General features: G+C 40.2%; 1 protein-coding gene across 2 annotated transcripts in view; it reads right to left on the minus strand.

The window, feature by feature from the left end:
- The window catches only part of LOC101477232 (thyrotropin-releasing hormone-degrading ectoenzyme), a 272,984-nt gene that overhangs the window by 200,611 nt on the left and 46,022 nt on the right, over nucleotides 1-26,351 (minus strand). For both annotated transcript variants that reach the window (XM_004566481.3, XM_076876236.1), the window contains exon 3: nucleotides 25,438-25,714. In XM_004566481.3, coding sequence (XP_004566538.1) covers nucleotides 25,438-25,714 — 277 coding nt within the window. The remainder of the gene's footprint in view (nucleotides 1-25,437; nucleotides 25,715-26,351) is intronic.

Consider the following 26,351-nt stretch of genomic DNA (forward strand, 5'->3'; position numbering starts at 1 on the left):
TTATCCAGATTCTGGTCACATTGTTTCTTTCCTTTGCATTTTCACTTCTTTGGAAAAGTAGACATCTTCTCAGACGATAAAACACCGATATAGGTGCAGACACAAATTAAATATCTGCCTGCACTCCGTGTTTAATGGTAAATGGTAAATGGCCTGTATTTGTATAGCGCTTTACTTAGTCCCTAAGGACCCCAAAGCGCTTTACACATTCAGTCATCCACCCATTCACACACACATTCACACACTGGTGATGGCAAGCTACATTGTAGCCACAGCTGCCCTGGGGCGCACTGACAGAGGCGAGGCTGCCGGACACTGGCGCCACCGGGCCCTCCATCCAAACACACATGAGCTTCCCCTTCTTTGCCTTTGGCGTATCTGCCTGGTCTCTAGCCACTTACTTAAAATATGATTTGGAAGAACATCAACGTTGATCTGAGCTACTGCATTCATGATAAACGCGCCTGTTCCTATCTGTTTTTAATGGATTAATTATAAGTTTATGATAATCCATCAATTTGCTGAAAGACATAATTACACACTAATAAATGTTTAGTTAAGTAAAGATAAGATAAGATAACCTTTATTAGTCCCACACGTGGGAAATTTGTTTTGTCACAGCAGGAAGTGGACAGTGCAAAAGTTATGACGCAAAAATTAGAATACAATAAGAATAAATACAGTACACAGCTGTACAGAATAGAATAGAATAAAATAAAATACTATATACAGTAGAATAAAATAGAATAAAAATATACAATAAGATAAAAATAGAATACGAATGCTATATACAACTGAGTAAAAATACAACGATGCCAGAAAAGATTATTGCACTTAGTGTTATTGCACATGTGTGGATGTGTGTGTTTGTTCAGTTAAAGTCTTTGTTGTGGAGTCTGACAGCAGTGGGGAGGAAAGACCTGCGAAATCTCTCCGTCCCACACCGTGGGTGCCGCAGTCTCCCACTGAAGGAGCTGCTCAGTGCTGTCACAGTCTGCTGCATGGGGTGGGAGACGTTGTCCAACAGGGATGACAGCTTAGCCGCCATTCTCCTGTCACTCACCACCTCCACTGGCTGACCTCTTGAGTCAGTCCTCTGTACTCCTTGTCGTCCCCATCAGTGATGAGGCTGACTATTGCAGAGTCATCAGAGAACTTCTGCAGGAAGCACTGGGTGGAATTGTGGGAGAAGTCTGCAGTGTAGATGGTGAAGAGGAACGGAGCCAGAACCGTTCCCTGTGGGGCCCCCGTACTGCAGACGACCCTGTCCGACACACAGCCCTGAGTCCTCACATACTGTGGTCGGTCGGTGAGGTAGTCCAAAATCCAGGTAGTGAGGTGATGGTCCACTCCAGAGTTCTCCAGCTTGTCCTTCAGAACCGAGGGAAGAATAGTGTTGAAGGCACTGGAGAAATCAAAGAACATGATTCTCACAGTGCTTCCAGCGGTCTCCAGGTGAGCGAGGGAACGATGTAGGAGGTGAATGACGGCATCATCCGCTCCAATGCCAGGCTGGTAGGCAAACTGAAGTGGGTCCAGTGATGAGCTTGTTAGGCGCCGAAGCTGAGCCAGGACCAACCGCTCCAGGGTCTTCATCAGGTGGGATGTCAGAGCCACCGGCCTGTAGCTGTTGAGGTCCTTGGGGCGTGAAGTCTTTGGCACTGGTACAACACAGGAGGTTTTCCAGAGCTGTGGGACTCTTCCCAACCTCAGGCTCAGGTTGAAGAGGTGCTCCATCACCCCACACAGTTGGTCCGCGCAGGACCTGACGACCCTCGAGCTGATGCCATCTGGGCCCGCTGCCTTCTTGCCATTAATCCTCCTCAGTTCCCTCCTAACCTGGGTGGTTGAGAGAGACAGGCTGGAGCCTTGTGTTGAGTGTGTATTGGATGCTGTTGTTGGGGGTGGGGAGGAGTGAGCAGGGTGAATAGAGGAGGTGTGAAGTGTCTGAGGTGGAACAGCAGCAGTGGGGGTGGGTGAGTCTGCAGCCGATGTTGTAGACTGTCTCATGGTCTCAAGTACAATATTTTTCTATTAAATAAACTCAAACATGGCTGACTGTAGCTTTAATAAATATCTTTAATAAAGTTTAACTGTGCAACAATCCATGAGAATTTATCACTGATTTCTTTAAAATGGTTGTGGGTTAACTAAAGTTTTTTAGTTAAATGGCTCATTACAAAGCAGCACCTCTGTTACACACAAAACCAGCGATTTTTGTCCACAGTAAAGCTCTGTGCCTTAAATGCATAACTGTATGAGCTGTATGCATTTAAATCCATGTTATTAAACTTTAGTTAAAGTAAATGATGCCACACAAAAACTGAATTTTATAGAAGCCTGTTTTCATTAAAAACATTAATCTGACCTGCAGTATATTAGCACTGCTGGACATTAATGTGCCCTTTATTATCACTGTTGAATGTAAATGTGACATTTAATATTATTACAGAAGTTTAGGCAGACGGACACCCCGAATTTTCTTTTTTTTCCCTACCAATGTGTTTAACCATAAAGGAGAAAACGTCTGCCTGTGTACTCCTAAAGCAGTTTCATTACTGTTTTATTGGAAGATGTAACATTAATTTTTGTTACAAAAAAGATTATTTTATAGTCCTAACATTACAAAGCTTTAAACATAATTAGAATTCATGCAATGTTGCTGTATTGCAGCATGTTAATGTGACATTTATCTATCAGACTGTGACCAATAAACAAGACTTTACAGTAATTTTCTGCAATAAATGGCTGTTAAGAAAATCTGCAGATAATGCATTTTTTGCTGACTTTTTACAGGCTGTTTTGGGTTTTTGAGATTTCTGTATTTGAGGTTCATTAAAGAGGTCAGGCCCAGTTGAACCTTTTGGGAACACAATCACAGAAACCATCATCTGCTTTGTCGCTGTTGAGGCCTTAAGGAGAACCTCATTGTTTTCCTTTACCTGGAATGGTGAGGATATGTAGGAAGAGGAATTAACATGAGAATGGGGATGGCTATGCTCTCCCTATTTCCATACTACATGTTTCTATATTACAGGTATTTTACATCTTTACCTCCTGGGAGACTAATTCGTATGAGAAATACCTGCTCTTACAAAAATTCCTCAACACAGTCCAAACAGACCATGGGCAGTATGTTCACAGTGATAAAGGAACATATTACCCATAGCAACAGTCACTCGTGGATGTGTTTAATAGTGTTTGGACAACAGTGGAGCTTTATGCTGCAGAGGAGTATGCTGTGTGCCTTTGAGTGCCAACTCCTATCTTGGAGGATATATTGCTGAATACTAACCCTTTAAACATAAATCACTATGTTGAAAGAATTAGCACTGATTTACAAAATGTTTGCTTCAGATGAAGTTTAGTCAAGGTGGCTTTGGGAGAAGCAAAAACAAAACAAACTCAGACTTGATTTAGTCCAATGTGTTCTTGCCCTTGGGTGGCAGTCTTGTTTTGCCATCTGCGGTTTGGGTAACCATGGCACCACCTGAAGTGCAATGCTCTACTATCAGCTGACATGTTGTGTGTGCACTCAGACAAAACTGCATGTTTTATTCTTGCCATTTGGCAGCCATCTTGGCACCATCTTGGAAAAACCTCTGGGCATTCCTTTTGGGTTCCCAGGTAAATAAGCTGGGAGAATGTTATTTCAAATCACAGTGATTAGCATAGCATAAAAATTGCATGATGGAATCACTCATCAAATCTGAGAGAAACCATTTAAAGTTTGGTTGGTTTGCTCCAACACATTGTTTAAAATTTGTTTTGTCCATAAAATCTTATTTTACTACTCATATAGATCGACAACATTAAGTGGCACAACATTAAAGCTCCATTAATGCCTCAATCCAGAGAGCTGATGTGATTAAAATCTCTGCTTATCCCATGATAGGTAAATGGACTGGTTCTTATATAGCATCATATCTTATATAGCACTTTCTACTGTACTGGAGCACTCAACGTGTCTTTTAGAACAGCGGTCCCCAACCCCCGGGCCCCGGACCAGTATCGGGCCGTGAGTCGTTTGGTACCGGGCCGCGAGAGTTGAGGCTCGTACCGCACAGAAAAAATAAATAACTTACATTAATTTCATTTTATTTATTATCTGACTCTGAACAGTGTTTTATTTTTAAAAAGACTGAATTCTCTCATTTACTTCCGTCTATGACTGACTCTTGACGCATGTCAAGATACATTAGTAGCTAATATTAAACCTACAAGCTAGCAAAATGAGTAAAAAACAGATGTCTTTGGAGGGTTTCTTTGCAAAGGGAAAAAGGCCCAGTGAGGAGACAGACGAAGAGTGTATGACAACCACTAAGAAAAAGAAAGCTGAATTTAACAGAATACCTACTTGAAATATGGATTTATCGCGACAGGCGATTCCCACGCACCAAGCCCGCTCTGCATAATATGCGGCGACCGGCTTTCCAATGAGGCAATGAAGCCTTCAAAACTGCTTCGTCACTTGGAGACCAAGCACCCAACATTAAAAAACAAGCCTTTTTAATGTTGGGTACAAGGGGTATTTTGAAAGGAAAAAGCGGGAACAACAGGGACAGAAGCAATTACTGAGGGCCTCCACAACAACAAATACAGGTGCACTGAGAGCATCATACTTGGTGGCTAACCGTATTGCTAAGGATAAAAAGTCATTCATTATTGGTGAAGAATTGATCCTTCCTGCCACTAAAGACATTTGCTGTGAACTTTTTGGGGAGGTGGCGGCTGAAAAGATAGCACAGGTGCCTCTGTCGGCTAGCACCGTTACTCGTCGCATTGATGAAATAGCAGAGGACATTGAGACACAGTTGTTGGAGAGAATTAATTCATCACCATGGTACGCTTTGCAGGTTGATGAGTCTACAGATGTGGACAATAAGGCAATACTACTTGTTTATGTGCGATACCTTTATCAGGAGGATGTGCATGAGGATATGTTGTGTGCACTATCGTTGACAACCAAAGCCACAGCTGCAGAACTATTCAGGTCACTGGATGATTATGTATCAGGAAAACTTAAATGGTCTTTTTGTGTTGGCATATGCACAGACGGAGCTGCTGCCATGACCGGACGGCTGTCTGGTTTGACTACTCGGATTAAGGAGGTTGCACCTGAATGTGAATCTACACATTGTGTCATTCACAGAGAAATGCTGGCAAGCCGAAAAATTCCACCAGAACTTAACAGTGTATTGAATGATGTTGTTGGAGTTATTAACCACATCAAAGCACACGCCCTCAAATCACGCCTGTTCGAGCAACTTTGTGAGGAGATGAACGCAGAGCATAGGCGCCTTCTCTTGCACACAGAAATAAGGTGGTTGTCCCGAGGGAGATCACTCGCCAGAGTTTTTGAATTACGAGAGCCGCTGCAGAGATTTTTCTCAGAAAAGAAGTCACCGCTGGCAGCGCATTTCAGTGACAAGGAGTGGGTCGCAAAACTCGCTTACATATGCGACGTATTCGGCCTACTAAATGAACTCAGTCTGTCCCTTCAGGGGAAAATGACAACTGTCTTCAAGTTAGCAGATAAGGTAGCTGCATTTAAAGCCAAACTGGACTTGTGGAGACGACGCGTAGACAGAGGCATATTTGACATGTTTTAAACATTGGCTGGATTTTTGGAAGAGACTCTGCCTGAGCAATCATTCTCCCAGCTAGTGCACGATCTGTCTTTGCTTTTAAAAGAGTTCGAGCGCTACTTCCCAATCACAAAAGACCCACGAACCGACAAGGAATGGATCAGCGACCCATTTGTCAATAAACCGGGTGAATCCACCTTGTCTTTGCAAGAAGAAGATCAACTGTTGGAAATCACAAATGACGGCGGACTTAAAAGTATGTTTGAGACATCAGCTTTGCCGGTATTCTGGATAAAAGTCATGGCAGAATACCCCGAGATTGCCACAAAAGCACTAAAAACCCTGTTGCCGTTTCCAACATCATATCTGTGTGAAGCGGGGTTTTCTGCAGTAACAGCGACGAAAACAAAATTGAGGAGCAGACTGAACATAAGCAACACACTTCGGGTGTCATTGTCCCCCATTACGCCCAGGTGGGACCATCTCGTTGCAGAGAAACAAGCACTGGGCTCTCACTGATCGAGCGTTATGGTGAGTTATATATTTTCTTGTACTTTTATATTTGTTTTGTAGTTGTGTGTCCTATTTTGAAAGAAATGTTTACGTGTTACCATAGCAACCAGAGTATTAAGGGGGAGAGAGGAGGATGTTACTCTCAATGTTGTTGGTGCATTTCAGGAGGATGCTGCTAATAAAGTTACACAATTACACAGTGAATTCGCGTGTAATATTATATTTACAAAATACCACAGTTTTTGTCTTGGTCGTATCATTTTATTTTGTTGTATTTATCCGTGACACCTGCCGGTCCGTGAAAATATTGTCTGACATTAAACTGGTCCGTGGCGCAAAAAAGGTTGGGGACCGCTGTTTTAGAACATCCCTCATTCACACACATGCCTACAAATACTTTTTCAGAATCAGAAACTTTATTGTCATTGTCTCAGGTACAATGAAATTAAGAATGGTCCCCGATCATTGCATCATCCCTAGCAATAACAAAATATAAATAAAACAATAAAATTCAATAAATAAAATAGATAGAATACTTAAAATACTTAATAGTATCCTATTAAGTATTAAAATACTTAATAGAATACTTAAAATACTAATAAGATGTAACAGTAAAACATTCACATACATCCCCACATACATTCTATGCTCTTTCAACCATTGCTGAACAAATATCACAAATGCTATGTTAGGGAAACGCTGTTATGAAAAGTAGACTTGCTCACTTACAAAGAAATGAGCAGTCACTAATTTTTGGTAGTTTCTTTTTAATGGAGAGACAACGATTATCAATCAAAAAAATCCAGAAAAAAAAAAACACTGCAAAAGAAAGTTATAAATTGATTTGTGTGTCACTGTGTAAAATAAGTATTTGACCTTCTACAACCCAAACAGAACCACACAATAAGTCAATCAATGATTATTACTCCCGATCTCAACTCATTGTATGTATAAAGCACACCTGTCCACAGTATCAGTTTCTTCCATGTCAACCTCTCGACAGCGACACCAAAGAGCTGTCAAAGGCTGTCGGGGACAAGATTATAGACCTGCACAAGGCTGGAATGGGCTTTAAGACCTGAGAAGCCTGGTGAGAAGGTGACAACTGTTAAGCTTGTTAATATCCTAATGGGTACAGGATGACTTCACTGCATGGTGTGGCCAATGAACAGAGTGATGGACTGTGAAATCTAGGAAGAACCTCCTTCTTTAAGACAATGTAGTGGCCTGGCCAGTCTCCACATCTTAGTCCTATAGAAAATTTGTGGAGGGAGCTGAAGCTGTTGAGTTTGGTTGTTAAGTATTTAGAGAGTTTCTGTAAAAAGTGGACCCAAACCCCTTGTGAGCAGTGTGCAAACCTGGTGACCAAATACAAGAAATGTTATACTGCTGTGCTTGCCAACATGGGTTTTTTCTATCAAGTCATGTTTTGCTTGGCGATCAAATACTTTTTCACTTTAAATTTAAATTTTATCTTTCTCTATTAAACCGAAGCTACCACTGAATTAGAGACAGTTTAGCTCTTTGAAAGTGTGCAAACTTACAAATTAAGCAGGGGAGGAAATAATTATTTCCCCCATTCTATGTATGCAACCACACAATTCTAAGTCACACACAAAAACAGTGAACATGCGTCAGTGCAAGAACAACATTGGCTCATACGCTTCCACAACACATCACCTTTCCCAACTCATCACATAAAGATAAAAAATCTTCACAACAATCAACAAGGCTTTTGAACTAAAAACAAGAGTCAAGTCCCGTCAAAGTTTAGGAACTATATATTAGGTTTAATTCATTACTTTGTAACGTGTTACACCCAGCATGGGTCACAGTGAGAAGCTGGCGATGAGACGGGTTTGTTTTCTGGCTCGTAACGGTCAGCACAGCCGGTAGCTTTGCCATTTAGGAATTCTCCCATTGATTTCTATTTAGATTTCCACATTTCTCTCCTATAATTTTGCTGGTATAATATAAGAGCATGCTACCAATGTCGTCATTATGATTATAGTCATCAGAGTATTACGATACAGACTTAGGAGATCAGCATTACAGAGCATTTGCAGAGACCATTAACATCAACATCTATTATTTATAACATTAATGTAATGGCATCAATATGGAAGACTTACATAAACTTTAATTACAATACTACTATAACGTGAAGCCATGCTTATGCAATATTGATGACCTTAATTATGCCATTAAAAAATATTTTTAATATATTTGTGGTCATTACTTTTGATCAATTCTGTCAACCATAATGCCCAAAATGCATTTTGTAATCTTCGTGTGACAGACCTTGAGTGTCTTGAGCTTTTTGTTTGGCTCTTGCTGAACAATCCCATTCAGATTCCAGCAGTGATTAGGTGGTAGATAAACACCAAAAGGCTTTATAGCGCTGCCAGTGGGTGAAATGACAGAAAATGGAGGAATAACGAGCTAAATGGCTGAAAGATGGAGGTTTTATTGAACCGGGGTCTGCTCGCAGTGGGTCATCACACTGTTTTGTTTGTTTGTTTGTTTTCTGTCAGGCTTTAATCCTCCCTGAAGGGAAAGTGTCTCATTACAGGAACAGAGATTCTTACAGAGGCACATTATGCCATACTACAATGCAGCACAAAGACAAACAGCTGTTTTTGAAGTAGGTGAAGAAAGAAGAGGAATTTTGTGTGACAAAGAAGCCTGGAAGTGGCCCAGCCTAACGGATCTGTTTGTGCTGCTCAGATGGTCTGGAAGATGGGATCCTTTCTTTTAAGAGCTTACTGAGAGAATTTGCTTCACACTGATTTTTTATGACCATAACGGCTCCTTCAAGTGTTTTCTGCTCACTTTAGTTTTTAAGCATCAACTGGATGCTAAGCTGAGGGTCATAATTTTCTGACCCATTAGTTAGTATGCGAGTCTATGACAGCGTGTCAGTAAATAGCCATAGCCCTGCTGCTTGCGCCTATTTATGGTTCTGTTTGTAGGCTCTAAAAATCTGGTTATGTCCTGAATATAGCATCATTATTTTTACTGCCACCGCAGTATAAATCTTGTTAATGCATTTTATGCTGCTGCTAATCAGGCTTGCTAATGCTACCAGCAGCTATATGTGAGAAACATAAAATGGGGCTTTTGGTTAGGCAGTGTCTTTGTACCTGGCACAGCAGCTGCTACCACAGTTGGTCTATGAAATAAGACCTCCATTTGCCAAACAATAATGTGATTAGGGGCTAAAAAGAAATGTTATTGTACAGTTCCTCTATAATGAACAATTGCTTAGTAAGAGATTAGGACCTGGACAGCCACAGAGGAACACTCTGCCAAGGTAGGATTGCTAATTGACCAGTGGTGGAGCCAATTTTTATCGGGCTGGCCAGCACGAGCTCAGCATTTATATTTGGTGGCACAAAAACTGAAGTATCAATATACTTTTTTGTGACAAATCACTAGAGGCCAAATAGTTTGGTCACTCCGGCAACTCCTTGGGCACAACTAAAATCTGGAATAGTTGCTACAGTAATTCTTATTACATTTTTTTAATGTCCATGTGGTTCCACTTTAAAGAAAAAAAGGGATACTTATCATAAAATAATAAAAAGATCAAGGCATTGTATGAAACTGAACTGCAGGACACCACAAATTTAATACACTAAAATTTGTGGTGTCCTGACGGTGTCACTTACATGACATATTCATTATTTTACTCAAGTTCTTCAATAAAAAGTGGAAAGTGATCTTGAAGCATTCTTAGAGTAACACCGCCTCAGGAAACATTTGGTTTATCCTCATCGGTCAATTAACGGTCATTAACAGGTTCTTACTGCTGCTGCAAGACTGGAAGCTTAAACAGAACAGTTCACTTGAAGATTTGAGCTCTGTTCTGCTCCTGTCTGCATTTTATGATGTAGCACTTGGAATTGCATCATTCATACACAGAATAACAATTCTTTCTCTCAGTCCAGCGCTCCAACAGATGCCTTCTTTTTCTTTCTGCAGTTTTGAGGAGGTAGGAAGAATGAATGTCTCTGTCAGATGAAGCTGTTTTATCACTTATGAAGGGGACAGAGGGATGTTTTTGTCATATAAAGCTGTTCCTTTTGGAGGTTTTAGAGGAGGAGGATGGAGGGATCCGAGGATTAATGTTTCTGTCAGAGGAAGCTGCTCTGCAAACAGACAGCAGCCTCTCCACTGCCTTCAGGCTCAAACAAGGGTTTTAATATGAGAGCGATGCTGTAACACAGACATAGAGAGCATAGACAGCAACTGTTTGTAAATATAAAAATATGCATGTGCTGCTTCCTGGATGTATTTCATGCCCAGCACATTCATTGTCTGTAAATAGAACCACATCCTGTTTTTTTTTTTAAACGTATCATTCAAGCAAGACAATCTCACTCTTAATCTGAAATCTGTCCTTTCACAGTGTTCGGGATGATTTTGGCAGCTGATGTGATGGAGTCTTCGCGAATTATCTTGGTGTAACAGCGTGCATACATTCAAGGAAAGAAAAAACATTCAATATTTAAACATGGGGAAAATGAAGGTATTTCATCATCACGACTGCTGAGCCCATTTTCTTCTTCACAGTTTCCTGACCAGAGCTTGTGTGCCATTATTCCCATCATTGAATCATAATTAACTGCCTAATTGTTCCTTCTTTCCACTGATGTACAACAGGTTTTCACTGATTCTTATTGTATAATTTAATTTTTTGTTTGGTATAATTGGAATTTGATTCTCATTGAGCTGCAGATGTCATTTGCAAGTGTGTGTGCGTCAATGAGACTGTACCACATGACTGTTGAGGAAGAGATCAGTTCCAAAATCACCTAACCCTAACCCTACATTTTACAAAGATGTAGTAAATGTATCTCACCCAACCAAAAAAAAAAAGTCTCTATGGGTGGAAGAACATCCTCACGTATGCATTCATATTCAGATTGTATTCTGTGTGTAGGATCACACAGGAGTGCAGCTGATGTCACACCACATGCACACAGGACATGTCGTAATACCATTCAGGCTGAGTCGTAAATAGGATCGTATTTTAAATTATGATTATGAAGAAAACAAAAAACTTAATGTAAAATAATTTTTGTTGTGCACTGATTTCCACAGTCTAACGTTATAAATCCAGTGCACCTTAGTTTCTTTTTTATTCTTGGCATCGAGGACTTAGAGACAAAGAGATTAAGTCCACACTAAGAGACTGGTGGGCACAGGACCTGCACCATCAGTATCCTAGGACAGAGCAGTTTGTATTCCCTTCAAGGATACACCGACTTACTGATCAGTTGTGATCGATACCTAGATATCAATATGGATTCATTTTGGTTATGTATTTTGCCATAATGAAAGATCCACAGATTCCCTGACAGGTAAAACCTGACTTTTATATATTTGGAAGCCAATGCGAGAATCAGAGGAATGAGTATGTTGACACACAACTCCAGATCCAAACTAATTCTGCCTGAAATATGGTTAAAGAAAAGAAAAGAAAAGAAAAGAAGAGAAGAGAAAAGAAAAGAAAAGAAAAGAAAAGAAGAGAAGAGAAAAGAAAAGAAAAGCTGACACTGAAGCCGAAACACTCCCACCTGTCTCTAATGTTGCAGTTATGTGTTTGTTTGTGCTACTGTGATTTGTGCAACAACCAGCTGCTCCAAACAAAAAGTCCCTGGTGAGATTAACAAAGTTGCATGCATTGTATGGTGTTGTATTATTTAACCCACCATGTCACAAGCATCATTTGAGTCTCAGGTCCACCATATCTCCAACAGCACTGTCATGTCCACTGGGATGGCAGCATAGCAGCAGCATAGAGTTGCTCTGTTCATCTCCCTCACCTTTCGTGCTTTAACCACTGAAGCCTGAGGCTATGTTTTAAATTTCCACCTGTTAAGCGCCCAAAATTTTAGGCAGTAACGGCTCCACAACTGTTAGCCTAAAATCAACAGACTTTCCATCTATGGCTGAGAGACACAAGGGAAACAAATAAAAAAAGAACGAGTCTCTTTGTATCAACTTTAAAGTCATGCTGACATTAAAAAAACAAAGTACAGAAGAATTAAATAAAAATATGTCCATAAACATTGATGTGATTGAACCGAAAGCAGCAAATCTGCTGAATCCTGAGCCGTTTTATTTACAAGGATGTACGAGAGAATAAAAAGGATGAATGCAATTGGCAAAGTAAATAATATTCTGTTGGCAGTGATTCCCAAGACAATTGGGAGAACTTGATTTAAATTAAGCTTTAAACAAGTAAAAACTTCCCAATCCTTTAAATCAGCTACAATCAAATTTCCTTCAATCATCTCTCAGTTGTTTTTTAATAAAGTTTTCTGACAGAGTGCAGATAATCTATTTTGGCTGCACAGAGTCTACAGACCCTAACTGAGCTTGCTAGCCTTGGCTAATAACTTAGCATTCCACTCTCAACCAAACATTTATCACTCCAAAATACACAAACAAAACATCACACACATCCAGTTTACCCTGATTGCTCCAATACTTCATTGTTACAGAAAGCATGTACAGGCCTTTAGTGGAAAGCTGAGTATGTTCTAACGAGACATGATTGCCCCATGATATGACAGCCGCACTGAAGCACACAACTTTTAACCTCTATCTCTCTTCCACAGCATGTCTTTTATCCTGTCTTCCTTCTCTCACCCCAACCGGTCGCAGCAGATGGCCGCCGCTCCCTGAGCCTGGTTCTGCCGGAGGTTTCTTCCTGTTAAACGGGAGTTTTTCCTTCCCACTGTCGCCAAAGTGCTTGCTCATAGGGGGTCATATGATTGTTGGGTTTTTCTCTGTATCTATGAAGTGCCTTGAGGCGACTTTTGTTGTGATTTGGCGCTATATAAATAAAATTGAATTGAATTGACTAAGTGGTTGGGGAAAATACTGTAGCTAACAAACTGGACTCTGGTTACTCCGGTAAATATGTTGCGTTCTAGTGTGATCTGTGGCTTTTGAGTCTTTTGCTTTTTAGAGTTTTTAGTTTGCTTTTCATTCTTAACCTTGATCTTTAGTCTTGATTACTATTGTAGGCTGTTATTTCTATTATTGATTTCAGAGTAGAATGATTAGAGTCACCATTCTGTTTTCAGTTCGCTCTGGTATCTATTTGTCTATCCTCCTTTGTGTTCTCTCTTAGATGTTTTCCAGTGTAGTTACTTCCTGTTTTATTTTTGTAAATCCCAGGCTCCTGTGTTATTCATTTGATATTACTTCCTTTGTATCATTTAGCTTAATTAGTTTCAGGTGTTCCTCATTCACCACCTGTTTCCTCTTCACTTCATTGCCATCAATGTGTCTGTGTGTGTACATAGTCCCAGTTTCCATCCGACCTTTGTCAGCATGTCTGTTGTCCTGTCCTTGTGTGTTCCCTGTTTCACTGCGTTCTGTTTACTTTTGCCTTATGGACTTTTGAACGATGTCTCACATAATCACAATTTCACATTTTAGATGTTATGGTAATTATTAATTCAAAATAATATTTTCCCCTGAAAAGAGGGGTTCAGACCTTCTTCTCTTGCATATAATTTCTACTAATAGTTGATAAATAAAATGTTGGGGCAGACTCCGGAGGTTGGTAATCAAAATTTTTGGCAGCCAAAACAATGCATGGAGGGTCGGGTTGCTGCATATAAGAACTGTCCACACTGTTCATTTTTATTAAATATGATGGTGTTAAGTTACAGGTTAAGCTTTTTATATTTGTTTGTTTTTGTAGAAATAGTGTTATAATGTATTATCACTGTCATTTAATGCAATAGTGAAAATAACAATAAGAAATACTAAATCCTTGAAAGTAAAAGCCTAGTTATTTTTGATTTGCATAGCTGTGCACTGCTGACTGGACTGCACAATCCCTCCACCTGGATGAGTGGAGTTTTGGAACAGTTTGGCCTCCCGTACAATTTTAGGGGTTGGTGAAAGGGCTTTCATTAGGTACACCCCTAGCCAAAGGCTCTACTTCTGAACGATTACTGTGATTGTTGGTGAGGGTCCACTTGCTCTTGTTCCATTAGACTGAGGGTGCCTGGAGGCAGAGTCTTCTCATTTATCATATCTAGCATTCATTGCAACAAACTCCAGGAGCTCAGCCAGCAGGGCCACATCATGAACATTTGCTACGATAAAGACCTCCTGAAGGTAACTCCAAGAAATGCATGGGATACGTGCACAGCCTTTGTTTTCCTTTATCTGCTTCTGATGAATATGAAATAATGGATCTATATTTAGTGCTTTTGGTGAGCAAAAAAGGAAAGTACAAAAATAAAGATAAATTTATTCATTACAAAGACTAAGACAAGCCTGACTGATTCTCCCTAACATCACTCTACACACAAAACACACTCTCATACACACACAGTGTTGGAGGCTGGTGATGGTTATAAATGACCCAGATAGGATTTGTCATTAAAACAGCATTTCACCAAAATTCTCTTGCAGTAACAAGATGACACAGGCGGAGCGTGTGTATGTGTGTCCGTATGAGGGAGAGAGAGTGTGTGTGTGTGTGTGTGTGTGTGTGTGTGTGTGTGTGTGTGTGTGTGTGTAAGAGAGAGAGAGAGAGAGAGAGTTGGAGTGCTGTCCTTGAGTTTCTGGCAGACGAGATGGATGAGCTGTAATTACACTGATAGAGTGATGATTGGAGGAGAGGAAAAAGAAGGAGGATGAGAAACAAGGTCGTGCATGTATTTGTCCTTGCATAAGAACATGGACATGTGCATATTTCTGTTTTAAATGTTATGGCTGTTAAAGGATGATGGGATAACAGGCAAATCCAGATTTGACTTTCAAAGCAGAAACAGGATAGACATGATAAACACTAAAGCCCAGAAACCAAACTGCAAAAGTAGCTGGAGACACAGACCTGTGGGTGGACTCAGCCACAACATTTGGCTACAGTCACTGGTCTTGTTCTTGGTTCCGACACTGGCTCAAATCTCGAGTTTTTATAACTCAGGATGATTTTTTTAAAGCACACCTTGGAATGTGTTTAGCTTACTTGGATGTGGATTGAATCGTAAATGTAGAGATGCACAGTCAGATTTTGATCCACCATGCAATACAACATGAAAATGATCCCAAACACACTGACAATGCCTGATATAAGAACATGCAATTAACCCTTCTCCCCTAGCAGGTCCTCAGCTCAACTCGACTTGACTCAGTTTTTAGGGATTACTAGGCTGTAGTATCTGGTACCAGGTACTTTTTTAGTACCTACTCGCCCGGGGGCTCCAAACAATCTGAGACAAAAATGTGACATCAACAGACTGCATGCCACCAACTGGACAGTCAGTGGGGATCACTCGATGAGTCAGGAGAATGACACCTTCAGAAAAATCCAAACTGAATCCTGGCAAAGAGAGAAATCGCTGCACAGAAACCAAGACTGTGGTTTAATAATGAGGTGCTGCCACGTACCATTGGTTTGGCAGCAGGTATACATTGTTGTGTTATTTATGTTCCATACATTGAGGTGGTTGAGTGGAGTCAACCCAAGTAGGTGCTAGTGGAAAAGTCACAAATGTAACACTATCAGTCATGGATTGGCCTCCCCAGAGCATGGACTTTAACATTACTGAAGCAGTGTGTGATCATCTTGACAGGCAGTAGAGCAAAATGATGAAAAAACAGACGAGCTTTGAATGTCCTTTAAGAATCCTGAAGAAATATTCCCGAAGACTACTTAAAGAAATTTTAAAGAAGTCTGCCTAAGAGAGTTCAGGCTGTGCTGAAGAATGAAGGTGGGTATACCCAATTTTGGCTCTCTTTTGCCTTTCCACATATGTTTACACATGTTACATGAAGGGTGACTTTTGCACAGTACTGTACATGGTTCTAATATATTTTCAGGTAAAACAAAAAAAAGTAATAATCTGTATGAGCCACACATGAATAATAAATTACGTTGCGTTGAAGCCTTAAATGAGTTTTCTAATGGCAACATAGTTCACAAATAAGAGGACTACAAAACATTACGCTCTATGATTTCCTGCACAAATATTTGCCTTTTGTTGAAAATCGACATTGCAGGAAGGTGGGATTGATGTTGGAGAAGCTCAGGGAGTCCATGTACCCACATGTGGCAGTCACAGATTGTTCACGTGTGTCTCAGATTTGGTCCACTGGCCTTCTAACACATTGAGCTAAATTGACACAACTCCAATGAGGAATAAGAATGTAATAAAACCATGTCGACCTGTAAAGAAGCAAGCTAATTATCTGTTATCTCAAGACACCAAAATGGTATCTGAAGTTCACATCTTAATTACCATGTCATCCCCAGATAAATGTTTCAATCCGACTTAATTACATCATATTCGGATATTAAACTGTTGTCTCTATATTTAGACTTTAGAGTAAATGATTTTAACTCAGCAGTCCTGATACAGCGATTTAACCACAGCATTAGCTTGAGATATTAAGCATTGTTGTCTTGCGACAGCATATTTAAAGTATCATTTTATCAACATGACAAAGTCTGTTAATGTCAACCATGATGATATTATTGCCTCATTATATCAAGTTAAGAAGGAGCTTGTGTATTTTGTTGCTGAAAGAAGTACTCTAGCTATTAGCACTGTGGCTCTACACTGTAAAAAAAATGTAATATAAAAGTATTTTACTGTGTATTTTACAGTTTTGTACTGTTCTTCTAGAACATCATTAAAGTTACATAAATAGACTGTGATTTTACATTTCAAATGTAAATTAACGTAAAATCACTGTAAATGTAATAAAACATAATTTTCTTGTTTTTTAAATGTATTTGTCTGTACATATGCATATTTAGATTGTTAAAATACATTCACAAATGTATCATAATTTCACAAATATTTGTCTGTTATTTGAAAGATTGAACTGTTAAATTCAAATGTAATGCTATGGAACCAGTAAAAGCGAAGCTCTCAATTTACCGGTCGATCTACGTCCCTACCCTCACCTATGGCCACGAGCTGTGGGTAGTGACCGAAAGAACGAGATCGCGGATACAAGCGGCAGAAATGAGCTTCCTCTGAAGGGTGGCTGGCCTCTCCCTTATAGATAGGGTGAGAAGTTCAGCCATCCGGGAGGGGCTCAGAGTAGAGCCACTGCTGCGCCACATCGAAAGGAGCCAGCTGAGGTGGTTCGGGCATCTGACAAGGATGCCCCCTGGGCGCCTCCTGGGTGAGGTGTTTCAGGCATGTCCCACCGGGAGGAGGCCCCGGGGCAGAGCCAGGACACGCTGGAGAGATTATATCTCTCGGCTGGCCTGGGAACGCCTTGGTGTTCCCCCGGATAAGCTGGAGGAGGTGGCTGTGGAGAGGGAGGTCTGGGCCTCTTTGCTTAGACTGCTGCCCCCGCAACCCGGTCTCGGATAAAGCGGATGAGGATGGATGGATGGATGGATGCTATGGAAAAATAAATAAAATGATTCTTATAAACTTTTTTTACATCAAATAATTAAGTGTGCCTATGCCAAGAGGCACACTTATTACTATTTCTCGGATTTATTATTCTTCATATTATTATTATTATTATTATTATTCAGTTTCCGCCTGAAAATTTGCAGCGTAACTCGCCCTACAGTTTTGAGACAAGGTTCACATATGTTATATCATTTTGTGCGACTGGATCTGGAATGGTGTGTTATGATTTTTGGTGTTTATGACTTTTATAGTTTTTTAATATTAATATTTTTGTGACAATTTTCCCGCGCTTATGTGCCGCACAGTTTTGAGACAATTGTTACATATATTATATCATTTTGTGCGGCTGGGTCTGGACTAGTATGCTATGACTTTTGGTGTTTATGACTTTTATAGTTTTTTATATATTTAGATTTTAGTGCAAATTTTGGCCCATTTCTAGGCCCATGAGAAAGATTCAACTTTTGGCCCCATAGAAACAGACTTCATTTGTGGTGTGTTGGCTCTCTCTAGTGGTATGCCGGGAGTAGTACGGCCTGTCTACCCATATTTGCGTTACCGTAGTGACGAGAATATCAACGGCGCGCACAGCCTCGCTGCTTTCAGGAGCCATTGGAAGTATTAAGGTTGCGCGAACGGGTGTATGCTTGGTGGAAAACTCCATATCCCACAATTCATAGCACGCCTCTACCGAGTGAAACAATGGCAGCTGCCACTTCGTTTTTATATTCCTCTTATTCGTGTTTCTAGGTCACAAAATAAACTTTTAAGATATTTTCAGGCGAGAATGTAGCTGTCTAAACTTCAAATATCTGCTCGTTTTATCAAGACTTCCCATATTAGCAACAGTTCTCTCTATGTTGCTACTAGCCTGCTAGCTAGCTAGCACGGCTAGCGCCGCTTCGCTCGAAAGCACCCGGGCTTGGCTTTCAGTGAGGCAGCTTACACTCGTTTCACCCCCCGATCGCTCACAAATAGCCTGTGTCTCCGTTTATATGGGCCAATGATTCATTTATTCATTTTAGTAATGGTATAAACAGTGAAAGGTGGTTGTCCAGATGCTGGTCAATGTGGAAAAATTAACTGAGTTGCTTGGTGGTGGCTAACGCGGAGCTACAACAGAGGGCAGCTAGCCACTGGTGTATGACAGAAAGGGCATGCGGGGAAAGACACATGCGAGGCGGCCGCCGATAGACCGGTGGTGGCTAACGGGGAGCTCAATCGTGGATAAGGGAAACCGAAGGCAGGAGAAGCAAGCGGCTGCCGGTCGGAGCGTCAGGTTAACTGAATTTCAGGTAAGAACTTATGAACTGCACTCTATTTGGGTCACATATAAACCGAGTTTAGGTGTAGTTTATTTTCGTTGTGCTGACTTTTTACAATCACTTACTGCTAGCTAGCACGACGGAGTTTCTATACAGCTGTGTTTGCACTAAGTTACTGATGTTGAACTTTATGACAGCCTCCCCTGTCATTCTCTCGCCTGTTGAAACTTCAATCACGAAACTGACCAATGATCGGCTTTTCTCTCGTTTGTTTATTGCGCTAAACAACAGCAGCACATTTAAGCTTGATAAGCTGTTGTTAGAATTCATTTGATTTTAATTTCTAGTATCAGCTGATGTTTGCTGGAGCCACAGCTGTAAAAAGGGCTGGTCGAAACCAGGAGATGTCCTTACTGAATCATCAGACCTGAACTGGTGATGGAGAAACAGGTTTACCTTTTAGGTGACATGAATGAGTTGAAGGAAAGTTATCAACTGTTTCTGAGAGACAAATAACACCAAGCTCCTTTTTTTGTGTAGCTGACAGCTGGTAACTGTGCAGGGGCGGGTCTAGCAAAGCTTTAGCCAGGGGTCCATGTAGGGCATTAACAGGGAAAGGGGGACACAAAGATATACTTTTCTTTCTTGCTCTCATATAAAATATTTAGCTTTTATTAAATAGTTATCTGAATCTTACAACCAAAGTTTGTATACTAATACACAAGATTGGCTGTAGACCATTGTTAATCATTCAGAACACTGTGTAAAAATAACAAAAAACAAAAAGTGAATGCAAAAGTGCACAAATATTTATTTTACATGTTTGATGTGTGTGGCGGCCGTGGTCTGCAGTGCTGCTGCAGGGGAGGTGGACCCACCTGAGCGGCATCTGCAATCACGCCTCTCAGGCGTAAAGTCTGTGCTCTCTCGGCTGTTTTTTTTCTTTTTGGTGTGTGTTGGGCTGTGAGATGAAAAGCTACAGCCGGCTGTGTGGGTACAGCAACCATGTGTGTTCATGCAAACATTGTTGGGTCTGCCGTGGTACAATGGGACTTTGTACCACGGGCTGTACGAAGTCACCTCATCTTTACACAAAACTGTAAGCTGTCATCTGTGAGGCGCGAGCGGTGTTTGGTTTTACCATAGATCATGGTGGAGAATGGCTGCTCTGCTGAGTTTTGCTCTCTGTAGCCGTATGAATGGCAAACTACACTGATTAGCAGCGGCATAGGCACACTTAAAATTTCTTCTGAAATTTTCGCTTTCTAGTTATTATTATTATTGTTATTTAGGGCCATTGTGGCTCAAGAGTTGGCAGTTCGACTTGTAATCAGAAGGTTGTTGGTTCGAGCCCCGGCTCGGACACTCTCTGTCGTTGTGTCTTTGGGCAAGACACTTCACCTACCACCTACTGGTGATGGCCAGAGGGGAATTATAAAGTGGAATTGTAAAGCACTTTGAGGGTCTCAAAAAGCACTATATGAATGCAATCCATTATTATTTAAACCAACTGTTAACTGTATATTTCTGTACATTAAGTATTGTTATTCATATTGCCGTATTTTTTGACCTTGTTTATAGGTAATTTCATTGTTTAATCACATTAAAATGTTCCTAATTTAATGTTTAAAAGCACCTAAAAAAGGCAAAATCCCATGTAAAATTAGGGCAACAAACTGTATTGTCATTACTGAAAATAACTGTATTTTCATAAGAAAGTTATTTTTTGTTATTTTATGGTATTATTTTGGTGCCCCAGCTGCCGGAATATTACTGTTATTTTAGGATTTTTTTTTTTTTACAGTGTAGAGATGAAAACGCATCACAGCAACATCAGCAGAGCAAGGCACAGCAACAAAACTAGGTCTTTTTGCTATTATACATTTATTTATAGATGATTACTATTAGTTTTTACAAATAAATTTACATACACTACCAGTCATGTAAAGTCCTGACAGACCTGCTGAAGAGTTTTTCTTCTGCATTGTGGATCAATACTGAAGTGAATAAAATATGGAAATGTCTTCAAAGGACAAACATGTTAACAACTGGAAATTTGTTTCAAATTGTAGGTTTCTTATTTGGTTTAGAAAAGCTCTGCACACTCCTCAGTCTCTCAGCCAGCTCCATGAGATTCTCTCCTGGAGTTTCTCCAACAGTCTTGAAGAGACTCCAACACATGCTGAGCTCTTGGCAGAGGAGTGTCTAAAGCAGTGGAACCTCCCCCCTTCAAGTATAATTGCCCCCTGGGGTCCTCCCAAAGCTACTGGGCTGCAGTATTGTCAGCCTGTCAACCCAATGCTACTGGATGACAACATGGAAAGCAAGAATGCTTGAGTAAATGCAGTAGTTACTTTCAAGTGCTGCACTGTAGTACAGTTACATTTAATCACCGTGGAGTTAGGGTAGCTTGGAATGAGTCATATTTCAAAATAATCCACCACAACTTTCTCCTGATTGCCTGCTCCTCTGTAAACAGAAGATTTGAATCGCAGGTCAATGAAGCACACCAGAGATGTCCACATAAGAATTATTCTTTCTATGACATCACACTCAGCTAAAAGTTGAAAAACCTGTGACAAAGTTATTACTAATTCTTATATAAATCTGGCCAAGGTTAATATGACAATTCACTATTTTAAATTAGTAGTACTAATGCTAATCTTATACTTTGTACTCCTTAGACATGCTTGACATGTTCAATAACTGGTATTGCAAATAATTTAAAATAATAATATTTGATACAAATCTAACATTTTGGGATATAATATATATTGAGATAACCGGGATTAGTACAAAAAGTAATAAAACAAGCTCCAGCTTTGAAACAGAAGCAGCTTACTCATTCATGAATCAACGACTGATGCAATAATAACATTGAGTATTGCTGCTTTTCTTCAGTACAGGATCTAAATGCCTCTTCCGCTGTTATGCTCTGCTGCCATGTTACCTGTAGCGGGACAGAGGAGAGTGCAGCGTTCCTTAAGCCAATTTTCAATGCTGTCTTTATTTCTGATTGAATTTTTCTGATTTCCCACAGGCCAGCCGTGACTGGTTCTTGAGCCCCTGTAAGCCACCGTTTAAAAAGTAAACAAACCTGGAATCGCCCCTGCTTGTTGGCTGCTTTTCCTTCACTTTGCCATCCAACTCGTCCCAAACCATGACATCTGGATTAAGACTGAGTGACTGTGGAGGCCAGATCAGCTGCAGCAGTACTCTAACTCACTGCAGGTTTTCATTATGTACGTTTGAAAAGTACTTGACCTTTGTGTGTTAAAGCACTGATGGAGTGTTTTGGTTGTTTTTTTTAAATGAATCGAGCGATTGTCATTATATAGAAATGTCCTAATCTTTAAATTCCACAAATTTTGATAAGGATATCAAAAGTGAGGCGACTTCTGTTGTGATTTGGCGCTATATAAATAAAATTGAATTGAATTGAATATATTGCTAACTATAACCCACTCCATGTGTGAATAATTATGGTTACAATAATGTCAATAGCATCTAAAAAAAAAAGCCAAAAACTGTTTGCTTACTACATACTTGCATATCTGTTGGTTCACAGCTCCTGTGTCTTCAGTCTAAGACGTTTTGTGTTTGAGCAATAATCTCTAAGCAAACTAAAAATTTGGAATAAAAATGAGGCAGAGGAGACGACAATGCATCAGGTGCTGTCATTGTTAATGATGGAGATTTACTGCCAGTTACACCGCCTGATATAGCAGACCACAAAGGACACACTTTATGGCACCTTTATGATATGTAGACCTAAGATAAAGCAACAATACTTTAAACTACAACATTTGGTCAAGTCCTAGATACGTTTCACATGAAAAAATGGCAGAGATTGAGCTTAAAGCAAACAGCACCAGCTAATGTCACAATCATTTACTTTCAGCTTGACCCCAGACTACACATTCAGTCTATGACATGAAGCAGATTGACGGAGTTGGTGCTGGTCAACATGAATAAAGGCGACTCCATGTGTCATGATCCTGGGTCTTTTGACCCAGCGTTTTAAGTTTTGAGTTTATTTTGTTCATTAGGTTATCTAAGTTCATTTGTTATTAGATTCCCCTTGTGTATCCAACCCCATTAAGTCTCCCTTGTCCTTCATGTGCTTCATGTCTGTGTTTCTTAAGTTGTCATGTTTGCGTTTCATTATGTTTCCCATTTTATTTTGAAAGAGGTCCTGTGTTCCTGCATTTTGTTTTACTCTTCCCATGTGGAACTCATGTCTTGAGTTCCGTCAGTGTGTTTCCTGTTTTACTTTCACAGTCTGTCCTATGTTAATGTTTCTAGTTTTGCTTCCCTTGTCTCGTCCTGCCTAATTACTCTCAGCTGTGCTCTCTTCCCCCTCGTTGTCCCTCAGTTTATTTAAGGCCCATGTTTCTCTTTGTCAAGGTTGCGTCCTCCCTCATAGCTGTGTGATTTTTCCCTGTGGCTCCTTGTGCTTTAGTTTTCCTAGTTTAGTTTTGTATTGTTTTTCGTGTCCCACTCCACACCAGCAATAAAGCTGTGTTTTTTGAGTTTACTTTTTGTCTCTGCGAGTTTGGGTCCTACTCTTGCCTGCACACAGCCGTATTGTGATAGAAGGACGCAACCCTGACAAAGAGAAACATGGGCCTTAAATACACTGAGGGATAACGAGGGGGAATGAGCCACAGGAGGAGAGCACAGCTGAGAGTAATTAGGCAGGACGAGACAAGGGAAGCAAAACTAGAAACATTAACATAGGACAGACTGTGAAAGTAAAACAGGAAACACACTGACGGAACTCAAGACATGTAAACTTAACAGACTGGGGAGACAGAACATAGGGACCTGAAAAATGGAACAGAAAGGCACAGTAGACACAACATGAACATAACAACGCCACAGGGGAAGAGTAAAACAAAATGCAGGAACACTGGACCTCTTTCAAAATAAAATGGGAAACATAATGAAACGCAAACATGACAACTTAAGAAACACAGACATGAAGCACATGAAGGACAAGGGAGACTTAATGGGGTTGGATACACAAGGGGAATCTAATAACAAATGAACTTAGATAACCTAATGAACAAAATAAACTCAAAACTTAAAACGCTGGGTCAAAAGACCCAAGATCATGACACCATGTTTATGGAAGTTAAAATGTTTAAACATGTTTAAACATCAGAGACACATTTGGCCTAAGTTGGTACTGGTTGTTGAATATGATAGCAGCCGCAATGCTGTGAATTTTTTGGTTTAATAAAATTTTATCCCAAGACTTGGTGACTGGAGAACAAAGAATAAACCAGTTTTAACTGACATTTTCACTTTTTTTCAGAATAGGATCCGAATGTGAGGTCTATGTGAGTGCAGGTAAACAGATGCTCAGACAAAAGACAAACTGGATATGTTCATCACTGTACACAAGCTAACAGTGGAAATACCAAGGTAACAAGACACAGCTGAAACTAATTAAGACAAAACCAAATAAAGTCAAACCAGTGAAAATGCACAAGGTAAAAAAGAAACACACAAAATGGGAATCACAAAACAAAAATAAAGACTTGATAACATGATACAACGGGATACTGACGAGGCAAGAAAAAAATATTAAAACATGGAAATGAAATATTGATAAACCCAAAGTCTTCATAGCATAAAACTCCCAACAAAATAATAAAAATAAAAAACCAAAGAATATAAACCAAACCTCACAATGACAGAACCACAGGCCATTTCCACTTTTCCACTTTGACTTTTTCCAAATGATAGGCTCAGGTAGGATAGGGTTACCACCAAACATTCTAGTCTCACAGATATCTTCATAACCACATTTAGATAGCAGTTTATTTATTTGCATGAGCATGATTATGATACATATTGGCACTAACATCACTGGTAAACTGCTTTAATTATGTTGAATTCAAAAGTGATATTCTGTCCTCCTCCTTTTCTCTGGGTACACTGAAATATAAAACCCGTACTCCCAAATCAGGACTTCATTATGCCAATTACTGTCTGAAGAAAACGGTTGTGCTCATATTTAGTGTCTTAACTCCAGAGATTAGGATTCAATGATATGAAACTTAGTCTGGAGATTAACGGGGGGCTAAAATGTGACATTATGTTGAGAGGACAGACTGCTGTGTTTCATGTTTTATACACACAGGTTTCATCATAAGAGTTTTTTCTCTCAGCCTCAAGACAAACATTAGTCCCAGAAGAAAACAGAGCAGCAATGACAGAAGAAAAGAAGAAAGGGGCTGCCACCGAATCAACAACATTTGGTATTTGGTACATAATGAGACCATTAAGTCAAGATCACAGCAGAAATGTTTTAAAAAATTAATTAGAGCACCACAAAAGCTTAATTCCCACGCTCTGTGAAAAGAGATAATTCAATTTAGATCATGAGATTGTTATTTTGCCTCCATGAATTTAGTCTGGTGTCTATTTATTGTGTTTATTAGACGTGTTTACCTTTAGGTGCGCTCGTTTGTGCTTCTTCTCTCTTCGTTTAATTTTTTACGCCTGTAGCTGTGAGTCTGTGAGTTGTGTTACAAACCTCATGCTTTCTGAAAATAAGCCATCACTAGAAGAGATATAACTTCCTCAACAGGCTAATACAGCATCAACAGCAGTAGTGGTCAGTGTTTTTGTGTTGGGACTGACCGTCACGCCGCTGTCCGTCTGCGTCTCTCTGTAGGTGAAGTTGCAAACAGCCCAGGCCAAGTAGTACGTGGACATGCGAGGCGTCCGGGCAAAGTGATTGGTCAACCAGCCGTCCTCATCCGACAGCGAGCTGCTCTCCACCGGCATGTTGGACAGCGAGGTGTACTGTGGGTCGTGGCGGAGGGTGAGGGAGAATGTGGCCTTGTAGACAGGTTCATCAAAGCAGGGGAAGGCCTTCCGGGCGTGGATAGGACTGAACTGAGTTACTGCCAAGTAGCTATGAAAAGAAAAAGGAATAAAAGGATTATTACCAGAAAAAAATTTTGGGTAAAGATTATAGAAGATGACTTCACCAGTGAACCACTTTCATTTGGGAAATGGCAAACATGTATGAGTTCCATATAAAGAGCTAAATGTGAAGGTAATACAACCCTTAACAGGTCACTGGCAACGTAGCTGATGTTTAGCGGTAAATAAACATAAAGAATGAGATATCAGCAGTTATGAATGCCAGTAAAAATGAAAGAAAACACCTCAACATCGACAAGTAAATGGAAGTGCTTTATACAGCACCGGAAAGCACTTTACAAAGCTCACACAAATTCATACAATTCTTTTGTTCTGCACATGCAGGACTAACAGGTCCCAGTAACTCAGGGATGCATCTTTTTGTTTTAGTGGGTTTCAATATCCTCCCCAAGCATGCTTTGGCTTGCAGACTAGAGGAATAAAGTCAAGATGAGTGGTGGCTCGAACTACCAACCTTTAAATTAAAATATGACATGTTGAAAACTACGGCTAAAATAACAAGACTGACAAACCACAGCTTCCTGAGGCCTCTCACCTCATAATCCACAGACCAATGTCTCATTGTTGTAACTATGTCACTGCTGGTGTCGTTTCTGTTGGTGTTG

The sequence above is a fragment of the Maylandia zebra genome, linkage group LG17 (assembly GCF_041146795.1).
Source record: "Maylandia zebra isolate NMK-2024a linkage group LG17, Mzebra_GT3a, whole genome shotgun sequence".
NCBI classification, from domain to species: domain Eukaryota; kingdom Metazoa; phylum Chordata; class Actinopteri; order Cichliformes; family Cichlidae; genus Maylandia; species Maylandia zebra.